Genomic DNA, 25,310 nt, shown 5'->3' on the forward strand with positions numbered 1-25,310 from the left:
GTCCCCTCCCTGCGAGAAGTGAAGTTACAGGGAACCAGGCAGGGGGCCTTCTCGGTAGTGGTGCCCGCCCTGTGGAAAGCCCTCCCATCAGATGTCAAGGAAATAAACAACTATATGACTTTTAGAAGACATCTGAAGGCAACCCTCTTTAGGGAAGTTTTTAGTGTTTGATGTTTTATCGTGTTTTTAATATTCTGTTGGGAGCTGCCCAGAGTGGCTGAGGAGGCCCAGCCAGATAGGTGGGGTATGAATAATAAATTATAATGTTATTATTATTATTAATGGATTGTGTGGCTCCTCTCACTTTTTGCAAATTTTGCAGAGAGTCCCAACTTTTTGATAGTAATTTAAAACTGTGGAGGTTTATACCTCAAGAAACTTAGGAATAGGTCACCTGTACAAATTACTTCAGTCCCAATACCTATGCAGAAGTACTATCAAGGAACTCTCCACCTGGTTCATATTTGCTCCCGGACCCATATCCCTTTGCCCTCCTGTTTCATCCAACTTGAAGGTTATCTCTCTTTTAAAAGGCATGATAAAGCATACTGACAAGATTTTGTGGTCTCCAAGCCACAGCCAATGAATGAAATTGTCCAAATGGAAGCAATGTGTCAAGATGCAATACTTTATCTAGACAAGGGCTTTGCCATGTTTGAAACACCCAGGCAAAGCATAAATAAAGTCATCCATTCAAGTGATCTTTACTCCCTTATAATCACAATGGGGTTATGTGCAGGTGTTATGGAGTGTTTTCATTGATAGTTAACTAAGAATTGTATTTGGGTAATGTATCAAATCTCCATTACAATTAGCTTTATTTGCTCATCTTTCCTGTTCCCAAAAGGTGTATTTGATGCTAAAACAGATAAAGATTGGTGTTAAAACAAAGCATTAACTCTTATTGACTGAATAATTTTCCTTTTGATGGAGAACCTAATGTTTGCTAAACTGCACACAGTCACAACTTTATTACAAAACCTCTTTTAAGCTAAACACAGAGATTGTTAAATTTTCATTAATAAGAGTTCAGACACCATTTGAGGCAACGCATACTCCATTGTTTTAACCCAAAATATTACATCCTGCTATAGCATGCTTGTCATTCATGTTGCCTCCAACAAATATAAGGAAGGTCACACTTTGGTAGCTTCTGCCACACACCACAGAAAAATCCCATTATTATTATTATTAATAATAATAATAATAATAATAATAAACTTTTATTTATATCCCGCCCTCCCCAGACGAAGTCGGGCTTAGGGTGGCTAACATCAAATATATAACATTAGTATAAAATCAAACAATAATTAAATTACCTCCTAAAAGCAGGTCAAAATCAAATTAAAGTCTAATTAGATGGCTTTCCGCAGGGTTAGGGTTGGGAACAGTAAGTGCTCATCAGCCCAACTGTTTATGCTGATCTTATATGGGCCTGTGAGAATGCTGGGAGGCCTCTTTCATGTTAGTTCTTATACAAAAAGAAAAGGGGAGTCAGACTGAGCCCTGATCAAAGGCCTGGTGGAACAACTCCATCTTGCAGGCCCTGCAGAAAGATGTCAAATCCCGCAGGGTCCTGATCTTTTGTGGCAGAGTGTTCCACCAGGCCAGGGCCAAGGCCGAAACTACTACAGATTAAAAATTGTGCATAAACTCAACAATTTCCAGTGTGGGAATAATTTGAGTGAGAATGGTAATAAACATTTCACAGTACGCTATCTGTAGACTCACTTTCCCTTGCCTGTACTATTAAATAGTAATAGTTGACTCAAGTTGTTTTAGATAGAGGAAACAATATATTGTACCTACATCTTCACAGTACAACCAGTAGCAGGTAGAAATCTGGATCATGTGCACACACATCTCTATGTTGTTGTTTTTTAAACTTGGACAAATGAAAGAATCCCATGGCACGCCCAGATTCTACTTACCAGCATCTTACATGAGCATGGATGCTTATGAGGGTTATATAAAAGGCTTTAGGACTACTGTAACATTAAAGATTACTAAGGGGAGAATTCATATTAGTTTACTACCTTAGGGCTAGAGATAGGATGGTCAAAATCAGCCCAGTGATTTTTAGTACTAAATATATCCCAGCTGTATATCTTCAGGTGTTTGTAGGTATATGTGCAAAGCATAGTGAGATACTGAAATGAGGTTAGCACATAGAAAATACATTTGGAAATTGTGGCTCAAAAACCCAGAGCATTTCTTACAGACTATGCACTGTGGCATACCCACATGCATGAGTTATGATTTAGCAAAATTAAACTTTGCAATGTTGGATCCTCTACCCAGACTGACAATGCATTAAGAAACTGTCCACCCCTTGATTACCTTTCTGGGATGATAAGCATGAAGTATTTACACACCCATATTTCACACAATGGCAGACACAAGCTATCATCCATCACTTGCTGCATTTCTAATCATAGCATTTCATGCCCCAATTCATAGATCCATACCCTATTAAAAACCTCTTCCTTGAGAAAGTTTCAAAATACAGTATTTGATTTTAAACTTTAATGCATACTTACATTTTTTTATTTAAAAAAACCCCACTGAATAATCTAGCAAAGTGCATTTGAATGTAAAAAAACCCCTCCCCCCTGCTATTACATGAAAAGTTTCAAGTACTTACTGAATTTTTTAAAAAATCAAGTTATTTAAAAGCAAGAAATGTTCAAATATGTACCTCTCTTACAGGGAAAGCTCTAATGAGAGGCAAGTACCCTTTCTCTAGGGAAAGATATCCTTGATTTCAGATAATTCATATGTTTGAAGAGAGTCTGCAAGCCACGATCAGCAGTGATAATCCTAGTTAGTGGTGATAATGGTTTGCCTGATTTGGCCATCACAACAAACTACAGTTCTGTAAACTGGAATAAGAAACAAGAAATCCAAAAACACGAAAAGAGGGAGCATATATGGAGTTTATGGAATATATTTATTTTGAAGGATTAGGGCAGGCATAGGCAAACTCGGCCCTCCAGATGTTTTGAGGCTACAATTCCCATCATCCCTGACCACTGGTCCTGTTAGCTAGGGATGGTGGGTGTTGTAGTCCCAAAACATCTGGAGAGCCGAGTTTGCCTATGCCTGGATTAGGGTCTCCTCCTAATGCAATTGTTACAACCATCAGTTGCCTAGGCCTACCCTGAGGCATCACAAGATACAACCGAAATACCGGCCTCACACTCTCAAGTCTTCAATAGTGCCTCAAATTTCAGAGACTGACACCGCAAGAAGGAGGTTCATCTTACAGGAGAACAAACCTATTCTCCTTGGAAACCGTTATTATGGAAGAAAAGCATAATGTAACATTCTCCCTGATAAGTGTCTTGATTTCAAGTCTTCCTACGGAAAGAGAGAGAAAAAATCAATATCAATAGAGAGAGAAAGAGACCGTGAAAAGTCTTATGAGTTGTGAAAACCTGCAACTAGGTAGCGTTTGGGGAAATAATGTCACCTCTGTTTAACAACAGATTATTTTCTGGACAGCAGAGTCACTTTTCACATCCCAAGGGTGTGAAAGAACCCAGCTGCAACCCGAGCTCAGCAGCAGAAAAGAAAAGCAAGATGCCAAAAACGCAAAGATGCTCACACAAAATGTGATGTGATATGAGAACTTCTGAGTGGCTGTAACCTACTTTTTTGTATTTGAGGCTAATATGCTCACCATTCAGCATGAGCCACACTCTGCCCTCTCCAAAGGGCCGACCTTTCCCACGTGCCATTTGTTCCTCTGGCAACTGACAAATATACGGTGCGGATATCAGTTCTGTGCACATGGTCAGAAGGGGCATTTTATTTATTTATTTGCAATATTTAGATGCCTCCCAATGACAGAGTTCCACGGGCAGCTTACAGCAACGAAAAGGACATTACAATACAGCTGTAACCCATAAAAATGAAGGATATGATACAATATAAGCAGCGGAGTATGAAAGAGATATAACAAGAATCTCAAGGCACATATTTTAAAAAACAATGATTAAACATATTTTAAAGATTTTAAAGTTTTAAACAGGCCTGGGGGAGGGGGGTTACTTATTTTCTAACTTATATATATATATATATCCTCCCATTATTCCATCATGGAACCCAGATAAAGTGTTCATATATTTACTAGACTGTCATACATTGAGCCAGAGACCAGATCTAGACCTGCTTCATTTCAGAATGGTGGTAACCTCATGTGCCTTCAAACCATATTATCATTATTATGATTATGTATTTATTTACACCTCACATTTTCCCCAGACAAGGACTCAAGGCATCTTACAGATAAGAGTAAGAACAACTAAAAACAGGTGGGAAACAATTGTTTAAAAAAACAAATAAATGTTGATACAATAAAAACTAATAAAACTATCCGTCTATCCTCTGTTAAAACCATACAAATAATTACAATAATAAATAACAGCATAGCACCAGCCCTTTCAGTAAAAGCAGCCACTTCCCAAATGCCGGTTGGAACAAGAAAGTCTTCACCTGTTGGTGGAAGGAGGGAAAATATAGGAAATGGTCATGGCACGGGTAGCCCTCCAATGAAGAAAAACAGTTTAGATGTTAAAATTATGGCCATGGTTCAGTCAACTCTAACTGATAAACGTATCTTGGGTGTGCATGTGTCACAGAACTGCACTTTTCAGGGTGGCTTAACAATCAATCCCTCCTCGAAGGAAACTCTGGGAATTTTAACTCTGGGAAGGGAATAGGAGCTTCCTAACAACTTTCAGCACCCTTAACGGACTACAGCTCTGAGGACTAGGAACACAGGGACCTGAGAAACTGCCTTATACTGAGCCAGACCAACAGTCCATCTAGCTGAGTATTGTCTAACCTGACTGGCAGCAGCTTTCCAAGATTCCAGGCAAGAGCTGTCTTAGACATACCTGGAGATGCCGGGGATTTAATCATCATCATCATCATCATCATCATCATTTATTTATTTATTTCCCCAGCCACTCTGGGTGGCTTCCAGCAAAATATTAAAATACAATAATTCATCAAATATTAAAAGCTTCCCTAAACAGGGCTGCCTTCAGGGCTTTAAAGATCAGCACCAACACTTTGAATTGTGCCAGGAAACGTACTGGGAGCCAATGTAGGTCTTTCAGGACGGTGTTGTATGGGCTTGGCGCCCGCTCCCAGTCACCCGTCTAGCTGCCGCATTCTGGATTAGTTGTAGTTTCCGGGTCACCTTCAAAGGTAGCCCCACACAGAGTACGTTGCAGCAGTCCAAGCGGGAGATAACTAGAGCATGCACCACTCTGGCGAGACAGTCCATGGGCAGGTAGGGTCTCAGCCTACGTACCAGATGGAGCTGGTAGACAGCTGCCCTGGACACAGAACCTGGGGTCTTCTGCATGCATGGCAGAAACTCTACCACTGAGCTACGGTTCTTCCCCCAAATCCTTAGGTGGAAGCCATAATTGCTTAAAGCGGTATCACTGTGCTTTAAATGTACAGTGTGGACGTGACCTGCACTTACCAGATTAAAAAAGGAACACTCCGAAGCTGAGCATTCTGAGAGTGAGATTATAAGGGCTGGTTTGCAACTTCATTCTTTAGAAGAAAGGCCACAACCTAGGGGAATCACAGAATTGTAGACTTGGAAGGGACACTCAAGGGACATCTAGTCCACCCCCCAAAAAAATGCATTGAAGTAGCTCAGTGGTAGAGCTGCTGCTCTGCATGCAGAAGGTCTCAGGTTCAATCCTCAGCATCTCCAGATAGGCCCTGTATAAAATGCATTGAGACAGTGTTTTAGAAGGCGATTGAAAAATCAGTGAGTAGAAGACGAAGCAGAAGAAAAAGAAAAAGAAGTAGTAGTAGTAGTAGTAGTAGCAGTAGTTTGGGACACAACAGTTTTGAAGGATTAACTGCTTAAAATGTCAAATAGGGAGAATCTTCCTAGATATTCCTTTCCATGCTCTCTGGCATCTACGCCACCCGCACTGAAGATACAGCTGCATTACCTGGACATTAACCCAATCCCACTTAGCCACCCTAACACAACAAATGCATTTTTCTTCAAATTGTTTGGAGGATTCTCCCTGCTCCCCATCCCCATCCTAGTCACAGAGACTGTTAAGTCGAGTCTCTCATCATTTAAGTGGCAATCACCAAGGTAACCAGGACTAATGCGCACGACATTATCATGCAACATTTGTAAATTCTGTCTCTCTGTATCTGAAAGGCATGCACCGTTCACTTTTAAAAGCAGCCTGACAATTCCACCCACCTTTTGAGAACTACATCAAACATCTAAAAATATTGTCACCTGACAAGAAGATGGCTTTGTTAGTCTTGAAAGTAGAACAGCATGACTGATTCCCCCCACCCTGCTTATCTTAAGAACTGCTCTTAAAACAGTTCCCTTTTCTAAGCCACTAACCTGGCCAAGAAGAGTCAAAGCTCATAGCAATAGTAATAGTAATAGTGAATCTGTCTAATTTTGCAGAACAGGAATGACCAACTGGGTCATAATCACCTATGTAGGAATACCCATTAAAACCTGAATCCAAAATTCAGGTACATTTGCAGGCAAAACCCGAGAGGGGAAGACTCTCTTTCCTTCTAAATCTATCTAGTTATAGCTCTTGCCTTCTAAATCCACATGGCTTTCTTTCACATGTAATGCTCACTTATATGCTAAATTCCTACACAAGAGAAGGAAATTTTCAAGAGCCGCTTTGAGCATTGTTGTGGAAAAGCAGAATGCAAAAGATATTGATATGGTTTTAAATGCTAACTGGGCATTAGGGCTGGGCAATATCTGGTTTTCAACATCATGATATATAATCAGCTAAATATCACGATATACTGATATATCATGATGTCTGAAATAAGGATGTAACTATGTAGAGGCGAATGGGGTAATGTCCTACCTAGCAACTGCTACTACTTAGGGGTCTAGATCAACAAGGGCAGCAGGTATCATGAGAGAAGTCATGACCGGCTTCACAGTTTTTCCCATATCACTGTTTTTTACATCACACACACACACACACACACACACACACAATGTGATTCAAGATATATCGATAATGTCAAACATTATGAAACTGTTATCAAAATGTAGACTTCAAACTGATTTTGGACGATGAAGTGATACATCGCCCAGTCCTACTGGGCATTTTCCACTCTGGCAGGTATTTTTCCATAGGGATTCTGCTGTTGAAGGAAAAGCACTGCATTGAAAAATCAATTCCAGTCACATCTTTATAAGATTAGTATCTAGCAGGTTTCAATATGCATCAGAGATGTAACACAGTGATAGGCTTTAGTCCCCAAAATGAGGACAATTATTTTACACCTTCAATTATTTCAGAGCTGTCTTCTTTCAGTGTATTTATATGGCCCAAGAGTTCTGATGCAAATAAGATTCTATTAAGTTTTTTTTATTATTTAACATTTTGGCTATTGTAATAGTGCTGCTACCAAGCTCACTTGCTACCTTTGCATAGGCATGTGAAACCTCTGTTGGTTTTTTCTTTTCTTTTGTGGCACTTGACACTCACGGCTCAATTATTAGGGCTGCAATCCTGTACCCACATACTGAGGCAGCAATCCTATGCCTGGGTGCAGTGGCGTAGTGTGGGTTGTCAGCACCCGGGGCAACGCAAGTAATTTGCACCCCCTGACCCATGGATTTGCACCCCCTAACCCTAACCCCCAGATGTTGCGCCCAGTGCGCCCGGCCCCCCCTGCACCCCCCACGCTACGCCACTGCCTGGGTGTAAGCACCTCTGAATTTAGTGGGACTTATGTCTGAATAGACATGTAAAGGCTTATGCTATACAGTGGTGCCTCGCAAGACGAAATTAATCCGTTCCGCGAGTCTCTTCGTCTTGCGGTTTTTTCGTCTTGCGAAGCACGGCTATTAGCGGCTTAGCAGTTATTAACGGCTTAGCGGCTTAGCGGCTTTAAGAAAAAGGAAACAAACTCGCAAGAACTCGCAAGACGTTTCGTCTTGCGAAGCAAGCCCATAGGGAAATTCGTCTTGCAGAACGACTCAAAAAACGGAAAACTCTTTCGTCTAGCGAGTTTTTCGTCTTGCGAGGCATTCGTCTTGCAGGGCACCACTGTATTTCATCTGTATTAAGTTACAGCAGAAATTGTAAGTCTATGCTTACTTACCAAACTTATCAAGGGGGAAATGAGCTTAAATAGTTGCTCCTCTCACTATAATTTGTTAAGGCTCCAATCCAAAACATGCTTACCTGGGAGTATGCCCGCTACGTGGGACTTACATCAGAGTAAACATTACAGAACTACACTGCAAGGCGTGCATACTTATTTTTCTAATAAGGCCACAGATTTAAAAACCAGTATGACATTTTTGCCCATAGGATGAGAAAACACTAAAAGGTTTAAGGGAGAAGTTTGGTTAAAAAGAAACACTTTTACCGAGGCTTAAACTGAAAGGACACAAGGGATTCTAGTATCAAAAATATGTGAAATAGTCACGGAAGAGAAGATCCAGCTGCCTATGGTTTGGTTTCATTTCCCCAGACTTACAAAAGGTGTTAAATCTTTCTAACATTTGGATTTTTATCATTGGGACAGGAAAGCCAGAATCATTAAGCCCGCATGTTCCCACTAAACGTATTGGAACTAAACTAGAATGAAACCATTTGCAGGATTTAGAGATTGTGTTGTCCATTTTTTGAAAGACGAATAAGTCCGGAAGCACCTTCAACCTTTCTACTGCTATGACATGGACAGTTGCAGCAACAGCAGAACAGACATGAGTCCATATATTTAAGATTGGAATGTGCAGCTAGAAACCTACATGATTTAACAACTTCCATTTAAATCAATGAGGGGGGCTCAATGCTGCCATTCTGTTTGTGAATGGTTCCCCACCTGCCCACAGCAGACACCTCTATTAACAGGGACAGCCAACAGGGACAGAGCCATTTATTCTTATTCTGTTTCCACACTGCTCTGGAGGATGCTTGCAGCAGGAAAGGGGAATCAACAAAAAATGTCTTTCTTACTCTTGCATTCATGAAGACTTTGACTGGATCAAAAGCCACTGAAGGAGTGGAACAGCAACTCTAGACAGAATGCACTTCTAAATAAGTATACTCTATTTTAGAACAGAACACTCAACTCCATTTCCCCACCACTAAGCAAAACCCAAATTATTTTGGCCATACTGAGAAATCCTGGTTGCTAAAAGTTTCTATAATCCATCATTTAGAACTGACAAGAAGTATGACGGTGTCCAAACCAAATCCTGAACATCTCACAGTTTACACATACTTAGAGGAAATGATGGATACTAACTTCTTACTGGACTTTCCCCTTTGCCTTAAAAAAATTATGTGCACCAGGCTGCTATTTAAAAGCTTCAGAGCAGGGCCAGTCCAGAGGGGGTTGGTAATCCTAAAGGATTACAGTCTGCGAAAGATTAAACAAACAAACAAAAAGGAAACAGCAACAAAAAGGCTGAGCCCAAGTGGTCATTTTACCAAGCATGGTCCATCCATCTACTTCTAATATGTAGTAAAACCCCTCCATCCAATTGGTAGAATTCCCAATTTCTGGGAATCACAAGTGGAAAGAGGCTGTTGTACTCAGATCCTGTCTTTCTTCAGGCTTCCCATAGCCAGTGCTTTTTTTTCTGGGGGGGCACAGGGGTACACAAACCCTTAAACATTTTGTGAATCTAACAGAAGAAGAAACTATTTTAAAAAATTAAAAAACAAGTTTCTTCTCTATCACTGTGAATCTCCAGTTCTGTTGCTACCCCCAATGGCGGCCTCATTTCCTTTCACAGTGTTTCCGGAGTCTCAGACAGAAGTGAGCGTTTAATGTGTGAAGTAGCTGTATAACATGACATAATGCATGTTCTTTGTACTTTTGTCCATTTACTGTATTTATTTCCCCCCCGATTTGAACTATAAAATGGTGAGTTTCTTGAGTCAAAAAGACAGTACCTCTAAACATATTTTTTTTAGCACTGCCCACAGCCATCTGCTCAACCACCTTGAGAACTTGATGCTGAACTCCAAGGGCCATTGGCTTTTCTTATGTTCTTAGCTTGACAGAGGCTACCAAGATGCTGAGGGTGGAAGCTTCGTAGTCTCTATAGGCCAGGGCTAAGGAACCTGTAACCCTTTGGGTGTTGCTGGTTTCCATCAGCCCTCAACAGCCTAGCCAAGGATAAGGGGTGGTGGTATTTGTAGGCCTGCAGCACCTGGAAGTCCAAAGAGTTGGTATACGCTCTAAGACCAAAATGCTCCCGAGGAAAATTGGTCACACCCTTCATATGTGGCCTTAGGCGACTAAATAAATTCTTCTGAGTTCAGTTAGTTAGAATGCAGAAGGCAATACCGTCCTATCTCAAAAGAACCTTTGATGAGAACAGCATTAAAGATTTAAGGCATTTAGACACTTTAGTTAATAACAGCCACATACGTGTCGTTGACTAATTAGGTAGTTCAAGCAGATAGGCTGACAGAATAAAGTAGTTACCTTGAAAAAAAAAAGGAAGGAAGGTTATCGCCATGAAGGCTGAAAGCACTGCTTAATTGTTGCAATTAATATATTTATTGGAAATATAAAAATACAGAAGGTCAGTCTAAGTGATATGAGCCCTTTAGATTCAGACACTGGGCACAGCACATGCTGTTACATTTGTCTTACGGAATGAAGTGTGTGTCTCCTTTCTCCAAATAGTAGCCCCATCAACACCTTTCAAGTTGTACAAATGGTTGTTCCCTAGTGCTTCTCCACATTGGTAAAAGTGACTTCTAAGATTCCCAAATAATAAGCGCTTTCCCCTAGTTGTACAGCCAAGGTAAAAAAGCACAATTCATATCCCAGAATTAATCTTTGTTGAGATCATATAATATTTAATTGGTTAATTAATCCATTAAATGCGAGGATGTTCATAGACTTTAAAAACGTTATTCAGCTGACAGAGCTAAGTATTAACTTCATTGCTATTTTTATATTACAGACTGGGCGAAGTGCTTGATTCATTCAAGTGTGGCCCTTAATCATTCCTCAATGAATACCAGTAACTCCTCCTTTTTCCTCCAGGTGCAATAGATTATTTGACATGTTCTGCTAGCATCTCATGCACTGAAGTCAGGATTACATCTTTGAATCCCTAGCCTCCACTTTTCAGCTCCCAATTTGACATCTATGTGGTTGCATGCATAACAGCCCCATAACTTGAAGACAGAATCATAGAATCGCATAGTTGGAAGGGATCCCAAGGGTCATTTAGTCCAATTCCCTGCAACACAGGAACCACAACACAGAATCATAAAATTGTAGAGGTATAGGGTCAGGAATCCAAGATTTCTTTACCTAATTGTTTCAGGTTCTTTATCTGCCACCCTGGGCTATTTGGCAGGATTCAATAAATAAAAAAATGAAAGTATGACACCCTTAACTATAACTTGTATTTGCAGGGGGGTTGGACTAGATGACCGTTGGGGTCCCTTTCCAAATCTATGATTCTGAAAATGTTTACTTGAACTTGCAGCCTTACCTTTGTATTTGTGTCAGTATCTATGTATTTGTAGCTGAGGTTGAGCCTGTGCTCTGGAGATGCGGCTGGCTTTAGAGATGTGCTCCATCGGTGCATGTGGCCTCATCCTCCTCACAGACAGAGAAAGCTAACAGGTCTATTTGAACGAATCACTGAACATTTACAAGTTCCTTGCTGACCTTTCTCCAACAAACAACCTTTAAGCTCAACCCAGCCAGGCCTCTCTCTGAGCAATGAACACCCTCTCAAGCATCCCTTCTCAAAGGTACCTCCACCTTTATTACCACTTTACATCTTACTGGGCAAGTGGGTATATTTTACTGCAGAGAGCTAATAAGAATAAAGGGAAGAGAGGGGAAGGGGCATGAAACAGGTCCTAGAAACACTGAGGAAAATCTATTCGCCTCAGTCCTCCCAAGAACACCATTCACTTGCCCCATACAGAAACCAGTGTACTGGAAGATGCAAAGATCACCAGTGTTGAAGCAATGATTCTTCAACATCAACTTTGTTGGACTGGTCATGTTGTGTGGATGCCTGATGATCGTCTTCCAAAGCAACTACTCTATTCCGAATTTTAAAATGGAAAGCGTAACGCTGGTGGGCAACAAAAGAGGTTCAAAGACTGTCTCAAGGTAAATCTTTAAAAATGTAGTATAAACACCAACAATTGGGAAACACTTGCCTGTGAGCGCTGGAGAACAGCCTTTACCAAAGGTGTCATGGGCTTTGAAGACACTCAAACTCAGGATGCAAGGGAGAAACGTGCTAGGAGGAAGGCATGCTTGGCAAATTCACACCGTGATCAACTCCTGCTCATACACCAATGTCCCCACTTTGGAAGGACGTGTGGATCCAGAATTGGCCTCCACAGTCACTTACGGACTCACTGTTAAAACCATGTTTATGGAAGACAATCTTACTCGGCTATGAGTGATCGCCAAAGAAAGAAGTCAGACAACATAGCTGATCAAAACTGATTCTGCAAGGCAGATGGATCCATGTCAGGAAAGCTCTGGAGCTAAATGTTCAACACAGGCACAGCCAACAGGATGCTCTCCAGATATTGCTGGACTACAATTCCAATCATCCCTGACCACTAGCCATGCTAGTGTCGCACTGTCGCGCAACAGCACCCGAAGTGCAGCATGTTGGCTACTCCTTATCTAACAGCATCACTCTCCCCAGCAAGTGCAGTCACTTGTGACAAAAACCTGAACATGTATTCTCCTATTCATATTTAAGCACCAGTTCAGCAGTTTTATGCAAGCAGACAAATAGCTGACCTTCAGGGCTGAAGTTAACGTCTATTTCTATGGTTAACTCCCATCCACTCCAATAGGCCTATTTATAATAGAAAGATGTTTCAAAGGTTTGAAATGTGCACAAGGTCATGTTAGTAGTGCTAACAATTCCTCCTCCTTGCTATTGAATTAAGACCAAGAAGTCTCTTATCTCTTGTTATAAAACAATCAAAGCAGTCAAATACAGTAGTCAAGCCCTGAGATAAGCCTTGTCTTTCCACATAGGGCTTAAATGTGAGAACTACGACTGCTGTTGCCATTATGTAAAAATGCATTACAAAATTGCTAAGCCTTCAATTTCCATCCAATGTTTGTTTTGAGAAGAGCATCTTGGAAGAAATCAATTGTTTTGAAGGACAGCCCGACACACTTCCTCTGTGACTGGAGCCTTTAAAAGAAAGCCACTGATGTCTCACCTATATGTATATTGCTGCCCTTTACCAGCCATGCACTATAGGTACAAGCATACATTTTTCTACAGATATGTGAATAATGTGGGTCCTCTGGTTGTCCCTTCAGATCATTAAAGATGCCTTGGGAGAGAAGCTAGCATGCTACCACAAGGCACCACAAACCCCAAAGGCAACAGATTCATTCCTAACAACTTGGAGTGGTTTTATTTCTTTTGTAAATTGGGAAGATGGTGAAACGTACGTTCCAGCCAGGTTTATACAGAGATATGGAACTCATAAAACGTTCGTTTGGATTTGTAAACAGTATGCCAGCATCGGGAGGTGAAACTTGTAAGGATAGGGAAGAACTCTGCTTGCCCGATGGAACAATCTCTCCTCTCCTTCCACTGTGTGCTATTCTCCTGACACCCCCTCCCTGAGCCAGTTGGGGGAACAGCAGGGGTGAGGCGGGGGAACCCAACTGCGCTGGCAAAAATTATTGTGCAGGCTTCTGGTAGTGGGGATCATTAGGTGAATCCTGCTCATAGTTCCCAGGATGACTGAATGTTAAGAGAAATGCAAAAATATAATAACAAAAATCCTTCTCCTCACTTGCACCTGGGATTTGATGGTCTCATGCACTGTGATGTGTGGTTACATTGTTTGGATGTGTTTGTGATGTATATATTGTTTTGGAATGTTATTTGTTTTTAAAAATATGAGGTTTGTTAAATTATTGTTTTTCAAAATATGCCAGGCAGGTACACAAGTTCCCCTGATTTCATCTGTTTTTCTTCCAGACCAACAAATATAACCTGATTTTCTGCAAGTGCACATCATCCCAAAGGGAGTTTTTGAATTCTAAATGCAACCCCCACTACTACGACTACAGTTTTCACATTTTTACAATAACACAGTTCAAACCTCCATGCCCCAACTGCCACCGGTCTCTATAATATCCAGCTATGTTTCACAGCATCCCAAGTCTCAGGCCAATTATTCTTGGTTGGTTTGTTCACCGATTCTTTATTCTTTAGTCACGTGGTATGCCACATGTTCCTTAAGCAAAAGCACCACCTCTTATTCCTTTTATATGTTTATATAATTTAGCCACCATTTCCTGTCCAAACAACACACCAAATCAACTAACACTAACACCATAAAAGTATTACAGCTCAATAAAAGAAAACGGAGGATTCTTTTTCCCCAAATGGCTCTGGGTTGATGCAGTCTTAAAAGCAGACTTTGATAATTTGCTGAAAGACCTATTTTGGGGAGTGAGAGATCTTTATTATTGACATTATGTTGAATTAGTACTGAAATCACATTTTACAATCTAGTATTCATACAGCTACCAATTCAAACAACATTTTGGCCCATGGGTTCTCCTTTCACACACTACACTTGACAAGAAATCACATATAATTGATATAGAAATGAAATTTATAATCATCATCATCATCATCATCATCAAATCTGTCTATGCCTCCACAGTCCCTTTCTCTAGCAACCAAGAGAGCCAGTGTGGTGTAATGATTAGGGAGTTGGACTAGGACTTGGGAGACCAGGGTTCAAATCAGCCATCAAGCTCTCTGCGTGACCTTGGGCCAGCCACCATCTTTCACTGAGTTGTCCCGGAAATGATACGGAGAGCGGGGAAAGTCATGCATGCCACCTTGAACTCCTTGGAGAAAAAGGTGGGATATAAAAAATTAAAATAATCAATCAATCAATCAATCAATCAATCCAGGAGAGTCATTTGAAGTGTTCAGTCTCCACCCATGCCTTGTTTGGCTTAGTACTCCAGCAAGGGCAGATTACTGTCCTCAGTGGAAGCAGAAAACCTTATTGACCAGGAGTCCCCCATTTGCCCAGGACGTATGTCTCCTTGGCTGCTCCCAATAATACACAGATGCTTAGTGACTGGTATATAAGTGATTAGAGATATTTGATTGCTCTCTCTTGCCTCCAGCTGCTATACTGTATTAAGAGGAGATATCTGCATTACACCATCATTCCTCCATGTCAGCAATCTGCAGTCATGGCTTCGGGTGTATTCTGTGGCCACAAATTGAAGGGAGAACATCTTGTGACACTCACTCTCATAGAAAACGTTGGTGAATCCCTCACATATGTGATATCTGAAAACAGCCCCCATCACCAGTGCCGGATTTACATATAAGCTGAACATGCTATAGCTTAGGGCCCCACTCTCTTGGGGGCCCCAAAAAAAATTAAAGGGGAAAAAACTGGATGTACATTTCCAAAATACAAGATAAGAAACAAATAAAACAAAACCTACATACAGTAACAGTGTTTTGTGTTGTGTAGGCTCCTATGATGTACCGCATTTTTCGCTCTATAACACGCACCCGACCATAACACGCACATAGTTTTTAGAGGAGGAAAATCCGTAGGCATGCCACCCGTAGGCATTCCCTCCATAACACGCACATACATTTCCCCTTACTTTTTAGGAGGAAAAAAGTGAGTGTTATGGTGCAAAAAATACGGTAAGTCATGGGCCCCGCCTGCTAGCCTGCTCCCTAAAATATCATTGGTTTGCTCATTTCTATATATAGGGTGCCTACATTCTGCATGGACTGGTTGCATGGCAACACATGCAAATGGCTTTAGATACCTATTAGGTCCATAAATTACCATATAGCATATATTCAACACAAAAAACAGCAACCATTTGTTGTTGACAAAGGACAGTTGGACATATAAAGGGCCCCATTACCTTCCGTAGCTTAGGGCCTCATCAAACCTAAATCTGGCTCTGCCAATCACACACACAAACACACACACACACACACACACACACACACACACAAATAATGTCACCACTATGTTCCATGAAACTTTCTAAAGATAGTCTTAATAAGTACACAAGCTAAGAAAAGACGAGGAAGGTCCCGCCTGAGGACGTACCCAAAAATATCACTGAGAAGACAGAAGAGAGAGAACTGCCAACTTCATCTCATTGTCCTGTGCTCCAAATAAAGATACATCCAGTATCTGCCCTCTTCGTCACAACTTAAGGGGGGGAAACTTAATAGGAAATCTAGTCCTAGTTGCTGCATGGGCAAAGGATGACAGACAAATCTTATCAAAGATTTCTCATGTAAACTGGGAGCAAGGAGAGGGATAGACAGGGGAGAAGAATCTGTTTTAATGCCAAAATAGTATCTTTCTCCTAACCTTTGTCTTTATAACATTTTTTTCTTCCTTCATGGAGTCAACCCATATATTAGCTTAGAGGGCATGGTAAAAAAAAAAAAAGTCTGGCATGAATTAATGACCCCTTCAAATACTTCTTTGTTCTCACAGATAACGATTTTGCCTGTGGACAAAAGGAAGGTGTGAATTTGTATGAGGATGTTTGGGGAAGGGTAGTGTGTCTATGGAGGGACGCAGGTGGCGCTGTGGGTTAAACCACAGAGCCTAGGACTTGCCGATCAGAAGGTCGGCGGTTTGAAACCCCGCGACGGGGTGTACTCCGTTGCTCGGTCCCCTGCTCCTGCCAACCTAGCAGTTCGAAAGCACATCAAAGTGCAAGTAGATAAATAGGTACCGCTCCGGCGGGAAGGTAAATGGCGTTTCTGTGCGCTGCTCTGGTTCGCCAGAAGTGGCTTAGTCATGCTGGCCACATGACCCGGAAGCTGTACGCTGGCTCCCTTGGCCAATAAAGCGAGATGAGCGCTGAAACCCAGGGTCAGTCACGACTGGACCTAATGGTCAGGGGTCCCTTTACCCTTTACTTTACCTAGTGTGTCTATGGGTGTGGCTGAATCTTGGACCTTCTGCATGTAAAGGCCCCAGGCAGCAGATATTATAGCATTTAATTTTCAAAACATTGTTTTTCTAAAGAATGTTTAGGAACAATATGCCTTCTTTCTAATTTGCCACCAATGACACATTGGGCTGTAACCACTGCTAGTCCTACTGAGAGTAGACCCACTGAAGTTAGTAGACGTGTGTCTGGAGCCCTGGAGAATGCTGCCAGTCAGTGCAAGCAATGGCCTAACTCAGCATAAGACAACTTTTTATTTACCTATGTTTACTGCATAGCCAACATTTGGATGGAAAATTGCTAGGGAACCCTGAGCACTCCACACTAAGGTCCTGTGGGGGGGGGGTGGAGGCTAGGATATCAACGCACATTAACAAATAAATTTGCAGTCTCTCTCGCAGATGCAGACGCCAGCAGCTGCTCAACAGCTGAACTGGAAACAACAACTCCTGCTGGGAATCACAGTTCACACTTTGCCTTCATCCAGCCCTACCTCATATGCCACCACTAAGTGGCTCTGAAGTAGCTGTCCACTGTGCTACCTGGACAGCATCCAGGATGTCTTCCGACAATTGTTGAAAGCGTTTCCATTGGAATTAAGTTACAGACCGTGCTGTTCTAATGCTATTATTATTGCAAAGCGATCAACCAAATAACAGAAGGCCATTCCAAGCTGCCGCTCTTACCTGACACAACGAGGACAACTTGGCAATAAATCCTCTCAGTTCCTTGGCAAGAGCCAGTCGGTGTCTCTCGCCTGCTTCCACCGCCCTGTTCACTCCTTATTTTAACCAACAATTGTGACATAAAGGAATTTCAGATAGATTGCACTAATCAGGTGGAATTGCATTTGATTGAAAACGGAGAAATTGCTACCGGTTCTATACGAAACAAAGAAAGATTGGCCTTCCCCCTCTTTGCTTTTCTGCTCAGTAGAATCTACAGATTAAGTCAATGGACAAAAAAATCATCACAGAATGGGGGTGTATCTACCAAGCCCAACAAATAAACTGTAATTACTGATTAGGAATGTACAGGAAAGGCATAACCGACAAGAGGCTATTGTTATTTTGTTGGACTTGTGTATTTATTATTTACTCAATAAATCTGTTAGATGCCTTTCGAAATGCCGTCCTACCCAAAGGCAGCTTGCAAGATCTGATGAAATCAGCTAAAAACATATACAATATCTCAATAATGCAGCATGCGATAATAAGCAGGAGTGAATGCACACCATCAATTTCAGCAAGTCACTCAACCTAGAGGCTAAAACAGGCCACTCAGTAGAAAATAATACATAATCTAAAAGAAATGTAGGAGCAGATGGGGCTCATCAACCTGGAAAGATCACCCGTCTAGCCTTGTGAGATATCTTTGGGAGATGAAAAGGCTGAGGAGTAAACCCTACATAAATCCAGAGTGGAGTCTCTAAGACAGTTGGATGGTGCCTCCTTCTGGCAAATCCTGCAGCCAAGCTGGTGCCAAACATATTACTCTGTTTTCCCATCAGCAAGGCTGAGTGGCAGGTCTTGTCATCTGGGGTCCCAGAACCTCCATACACACTGCCCAGGCTTGTGCCCCAGGAGGTTACTTCAGTGCTGCTGACGAAGTGGTTTGACTTCACCTCTGGGTGCGCACTCCCACTGTCTCTCGAGACAGATGCCAACAAAAGAAATATGGAAGAAAAATGTTTCAAGGCCCACCTAAATGACAATAAGGAGGGGTTCAATCTGTCAATCGTATTTGCCGAGAGACAACGTTCCCAAACTGTGAGGCCACAACTGAAAGGCCCTGTCTCACATGATGATCAACCAAAACTGACCTCCTTTCTGTGTATGAATGTGTTTGGTGGTGGGCAGGAGTATCTTCATCAAAACAAAAAAGAGTTGAGCATCTGCTAGAGAACTGCCACACACAAAGCTGCATAGTATGCATTGCCAGTTAGCAATAAAACATCCAGAAGTGAAATACTACTTAAAAGACTTTTGAAATATGAGTCTAAATGCTTTCTTTAAGCCCTTTTTTTCCTATAAAAGGATGAAGTGAATCTTCCAACACATTTTCAGTAATAAAAACTAAATAAATATCCCATTCATCACTTAAGATTCCATTTTAATTCTAGTAAGACAAAAAAGGTAGAAAAATACTATCCATTTCATCTGTTTATGAACTTAAATCTCAACCACTGCTGCACAGTATTATATTAGAAAAGCAAAATACATTTAAGATGTGAAGCAGATTTATCATGACAATGGGCACAATTCCAGAAAACAGTGGAGTTAATTTAAATCACGTTGGTTTTCATAGAATCAAAGTATAACAAGTGTGAGTTGAATTGTCTGCAATCATTTACTAAAACTAGCTTCAGATTCAAGTGGAAGCTAATTGGTTGACAAATTGTACTGAAGCCTACTTTGTTTCGATGATCAGGCTTATAAGACAGAGAAAAACTTGGGTACCAGGAATCCTTTTAATGGGTGGAACTGGCGAGAGGAAGGATGATTGGGCCTGATGGAAGTGTATGATCACTGGTGAGACAAAGGGTAGGATTCGACTAACCAGTCCTGCTAGCAGAAGCTTCCACAAAGCGCTCTCCCTCTCACAATATCTCTCCCCCCCCACTCCAAATTGTCTGGGGGAGGGGCTGGAAGAACCCCCAGAACAGGATGCAGGGGGGAGGCGAGATCGCTTCATCAGGCAAGCAGAAATTCATGTGCTGATGGAGCAATCTCCTTAGCGCTGCACTGAATTCCTTCCAATGGGTTGCATCCAAGGCGAGTCCTAGTTTGCAGAAATATTACTCATTGAGGCGCAATGGCCAGAATCAAAAGAAGAAACATGAAAGGTTAGGCCTGTGTCATGCCAAATTTGCCAAGCTATCGTTTATCACAGGATTGGTTCCTGACATAATACATTCCATTGAACATAAAGCCATAATAAAACAGAATACTTAAAACCAACTATTAATAAAATACAGCAGGGCAGACAAACAAAACCCTGAAGCATTAAATAGCATCAGCTGAGCCTTTCCTCCAAAGGCTCACACGCCACCAATCTTCACACGCTGCCAGAGCCGTTTGCTGCTTTTAAAGCAACCAGCATGTCTCTGTGGCATTGGAAAATGGATGCAACAGAAAACGAGTCTGCATGCATGGGTCTCCTCCCGAAAGAGCCTGTTCCTCCTTAGACACTGGCAAATTTTACGGTTCGGCACGTTACCTTGCAAGGGGTAGGCAACTTTCTTTTTCTCTTACCTGAATATGCCCAGTAAAGATCCCCAGATGCCTTCCGCCGCCGAATTTGCACTGAGCTGCCATGTCTGCTTTCATGCAGGGAGCCGTCATAACCTTCAGTCAAAGCTGAGGAGGGAAAGGAAGAAGCACAAGCTATTAGCCAAGTGACAGCCACTGACTGAAAATTAAATCATTTAGGCATTATTGGAATCATTAGATCATCAGATCAACAGCCTCTGTACAGCTGAAAATAACAGAACTCAAGGCACAGTTATTACGCTGATGAATTAATCATCATGTGACAGAGCTCCTTTCCCTGCCTGCCCCTCGCCAGACAAAACTTACTGGCAGACATGATACCTTCGGCAGATCACTCCGACACAGCAGGATGAATAACCCACTAGCAATAAAGCCACTCTCCTGACGAATACCAAAAAGGAAAAGAAAGAGAAGGAAAAGCTACTCTTAAGCAAAGTGACTTTGTGTGGGTCAACATGAATGCCACTCCGTCTCACACAGGCAGTAGACCCCAAGTATATGTGGGGACACGACGTGGGTGCGGCAGCTGGACAGCAACCTCCTATAACTTTAGGAAGCTGACCTCTCTGGATAGCAAACTCCTATAACTTTAGGAAGAGCATTTCTGTGTCCTCTGACCCAATGCCAACTTGATCTGCACTTTGGAGACATGTGCAACCTTGCACAGACCCTGTACTATCTACAGGACAGTCTGCTGCAAAGTCACACCATCACCACGGCAAAAGCATAATCGGTTTTCTTCCCACTCCTTCTCTCCAAATCTGTCTGCAGGGTCCAGTTTTTGAAGGACATCACCAGCAGGGTTAATGGGGCATTGAGGTATTGTCTGCTCCTGCCAACCCCATAGGATTAAAGGGAGAAGAGGCCAGCACTGTGTTAGGTTTAGGGAAAGAAACGGACAAGAGCATAAGGATGGTAGCATTCCCTACAGCGACTGATCAGAAGGGCAAACCCAATAAATAGTCTTGCAGTGTGTCCTCCACAGCTAAAATCCTATAAGCCTCCCCTATTAAAGGGAAGCTGTGGTGAATTTTTATATACTCATTCATTTACATGAACACGCCATTTAGAACTGCTTGCAGTTTAAAAGTGAGACAGAGTTTATAACATATAATCTATCAAGGAGGATGGAATAGCAAGCCCCAAGTGCTAGCCATTATAGAATGGTGGATATTTTCCCACTTTTAGTGGGTTGTGTGTGTGTTTTTTTTTAATGAGGCATTCTGTTGCTGATTTGCTTCTGTTCGTTGACAAGATTTTTGAGACCTCCTTAAAAAAACTGAGGGCAAGTTTGCCTTCAAAAATTAAATAAACCGGATTCATCAGTAACAAAAAATATACTAAGGAAACTTGCTGCATTGTTCCTTCTGTGCTTCACTGCAGTTTCCTTGGGCTTTTTGTTTAAAACTTAGCATGTTTTATTTTCTTTTAAATTAGAACCCCACATTTGTGGAGCTGCTTTAGGCATGCAAATCTTTGTTTATTGCTTCTATACACTTGGCTGAACAAAACTAGAGGTGTAGGGCTTCTGAAAAGGCAGAATCCCGGCTTGAAAACAGAACGCAGCTCCCTCTTACAATAAGCAGACGCAGACACACACACACACACACACACACGGCTGAATTGTGCAAACAAAATGAACCGAAATGTGTTTGGTTGTCTTTTTCAATGAACAGGAAGAGAGATAATTATCAATGCATTAAAGAAGGACCAAGGTGAACAAAGTCCTGCTCAGAATCAATCACTATCTCTGTTAGCTAAGTAGGTATGTGTTGTGTAGAGGTGCTGGGAGAGGAGGGCAAAACTGAAGAAAGAGGAAGCAGAAGTAGATTCCTATGGCTAGGAGCTTTCCCCACCCCCAGTATAAGTTTTTTTAAAACACCCTCTAAGTTCCTTGATGGGCCAGCAGCTTGACTCCCTGCTTGCCTCCTGGTGCAGCTACCTGCCTGGGTAGGACATTTTACCTCCATATGGTCTACCTTCTCGTGTTCCTATAAACTGGAGATATGAGGCAAAGCCAGGGCAATGGTTTACAGGTAGACAAGCTTTATCTTCCCTCTGCCTTGTCATCTCCACATCAAATTCAAGCAAACTACCAAGGAATGTGACGTGAACATGCTCCTGTCACACTGACAAAAGGAAAACGACGCAACCTGGCATGTAAAATGGCTGCCACTTTTCGGAGAAAGGGGAAATGCAGCGGCTAATAATTCCTTAGTCACAGGCCCTCCAAAAGACATTTCAGTGGCACAAGGGTAAAGAGAACAGGTTTAAACAGTTTATAGATTCTGAGGAGAAAACACTCCCGTCAGCACTCAAAATTTAATCAATTGTAAAATCCTTTGTACTCGGGAGCCTGAGTAGTCAAAGAATGGCAGCATGGCAATTCTATGGTATGGCTATGAATCATGCTATTGATTTCCAGTATCTTCTGTGCAGAAAATTAAATTATGCAAATCCAGGCCTTTATGAATCCTTTACTTTAGTGGTGTGAAATTGAGCACTTGCTTAAGTCAGCATCTTATTTATGCAATTAAAAATTTGACGCTCTTCTGAAAATGTGCAGTTTCACTCTCCTCTCAATAGACTCCTGAAACAACAATAAATCTAAGTTTATAACAGGTAAGCAGCTGTAATACACAAGGATGCTATACTGGCAAAAGGTGCGCGCGCGCTCTCTCTCTCTCTCTCTCTCTCACACACACACACACACACAAACAACAGGACTGGTGGGGCAGGTTGGAATTTTCTTCTAATGCATTTTCTATAAGTGTTCAACAAAATGTATATATTATGTACCCAAACAGCACACTGCTGAGTTTTGCGCGAACCAGGCCACTGTCGCTTCTGTCAGATGCTTCCACTTCCATCAAATACACCCACATTTATCAATTACCATCCTTTCCGAAAACACTCTACTGGAAATATCCATCATCATCATCAAACCTTTTATTGGCATCACACACAAACATCCACGGTGACACCCAGGGCAGTTCCTTTGTCCCGCCGGTGCCGCCCATGAGAAAGGGCGAGGCCTTTCCCTCTGGGCCCAATCCTGAGGAGAATTCTCCTCAGGCGCCTTGCGGCGGGGCATGTATGTGAATGGCGGGGAGGAGGAGGAGAAAGAAGAAGCGGAGGCGACCATTCCTTTTCCCACCACCTTCTCCCTTTCACAGACGGGTCTGGAGTGCCAGGCACGCAGCAAGGCAGGCAGGCAGGGGCCCTTTAAGCCGCCTCACACCGCTGCCTGGCCCTGCGCAACCGAGTGGAGGCAAGGAGGGCGGCGGCGGAGAGGGGCTGCTGCTGCTGCCCCAGTTGTGGGTGCTGTCTGAAAGTTCCAGAAATCTCCCACTTGTGGTTGTGGTACTGCACAGCGGCGGCACTTATTAGCCTGCTGTTCTTCTGGATCCCATCCTCAATGTGCTGCAACAAGGCTCTCTGTGCAAGTGATGTCAGCAAGTGCTTAATACAGGAGCTGTGTCAATGCCGGCCTGTTGAAGGGAACTGTTCCTGTTGCAAGGAGCGTATGTTGTGTCTGGGCACACTGTGGGAAGAGTGCTGTGACTGTGTTGGTATGCGCAACCCTCACAATTATAGCGACACACCTCCCACGTCCAAGAGCACCATTGAAGAACTGCACAGGCCAATCTCCTCTCTTTTCTGAGCGCTTACTGAAGGGGACACCCAGCTACACTGGAATACTGAAAATATTGTACTGAAGCTTATGTGGAACAATAGATCCCCTCACATTTCAAAGGCTGAAGTATTTTTCTCATGCCCAATTTCCCCTTATTCTAATCAACATTAAATGTCAGATCCAACACACCGTCTAAAATGACTCTGTCTCATGTCACACGTCTATAGTCAGCAGAAGCGGTGAAATTCTGCACTGTTTATTTAACATTCTAATTGGCTTCCCATTTGCTTCATCTCATATTAACATTTTCAATCAAATGCATTTGATAAGTGGCCCTCAAAGGTACAAAAAGGCAATTCCTCCCTGAATATCTTTGCTGACATTTGGAGTTCCTGCTGAAAAAAACCATATTCAGAAATTGGTTTCTCCACGCACATCTATTCTGCATATAAACAAAAAAAAAAATTGCATGTCTGATATTTTACATGTTGTTATTCAAACACTATCAATTACTCATTAGTGTAAAGGCAAAATAAAACCTCAAGCTGATCACTCAACCTTTACTGTTAAATGATTTTACAATTCATTCTTGATGCAGATTCACTCCCACCTACAATTCCTGCCAAACTGTACTTGAAATGATACCTTACTTAGAATAATTGCACTGATAGAATTAAATAGATTCTTAAGCCAATTTAGAAATGTAACACAGGCATTTTGCACCAGTTAAATCACTGGTCTCTGCACACACCTCTAGCACCAGTAACCTTACATGTCATTATGAATTAAACCTGCATAACGTAACTGAATTTACCAGCATAAACACCAATTGTGGTTGGCATTTAGATCAGAGTAGCATCAGCATAATTGCATAAAGTATTTAATTTCTGCCCCACACCCATATTTATAGCACAGCATACAATTTCAGACTTACCACCCTTGCAGCTACTCTTTAAATAAACATACACAAGATGTGTGCTTTTTCTAGAGGCACATTTTATCACCAATAGTATCTGGGCATGTAAGTGGTTTTAACACCCTTACTTTAGCTTGGCTCACAGAAATCACTTATTTGTGTCTGTGAGTCTGAAAACTGCTTCAAAGAGAAATCAAATCATATCTCCTGGAACAGGGAAACAACAACCCATCTTCTTTTAAATCCTGAGTCCAGGCAAAGGGCAAGATTAGCTGTAGAGTCAGAATTGGCCAAATTGGGACCCCCTTATGGCTATCAGGAGCTGGGCCTCTCCCTGATCCACATAAAAGTAGGATTGCCCCGCTTTGTTTGCTACCATCTACTCACCGTTAGAGGAAAGGGAAAAGGGGATATGATAGCAGAAGGCTGCTTCTGATCTCAACATGGGCAGAATCTTGCAGGCATGGGG

The 25,310-nt window shown here is 42.0% G+C and overlaps 1 protein-coding gene across 6 annotated transcripts in view; it reads right to left on the bottom strand.

The window, feature by feature from the left end:
• The window catches only part of PTPRG (protein tyrosine phosphatase receptor type G), a 542,845-nt gene that overhangs the window by 404,229 nt on the left and 113,306 nt on the right, over positions 1–25,310 (bottom strand). For 2 of the 6 annotated variants that reach the window (XM_080995611.1, XM_080995608.1), the window contains exon 2: positions 20,271–20,375. In XM_080995611.1, the coding sequence (XP_080851737.1) occupies positions 20,271–20,375 (105 nt within the window). Of the gene's footprint in view, positions 1–20,270; positions 20,376–20,594; positions 20,620–23,234; positions 23,554–25,310 lie in introns of those variants that run through there. The other 4 variants (XM_080995607.1, XM_080995606.1, XM_080995609.1 and 1 more) reach the window with 4 other exon arrangements.

This window comes from Podarcis pityusensis (genome assembly GCF_964106645.2).
Source record: "Podarcis pityusensis genome assembly, chromosome: 2".
In the NCBI taxonomy this organism is placed as follows: Eukaryota; Metazoa; Chordata; class Lepidosauria; order Squamata; family Lacertidae; genus Podarcis; species Podarcis pityusensis.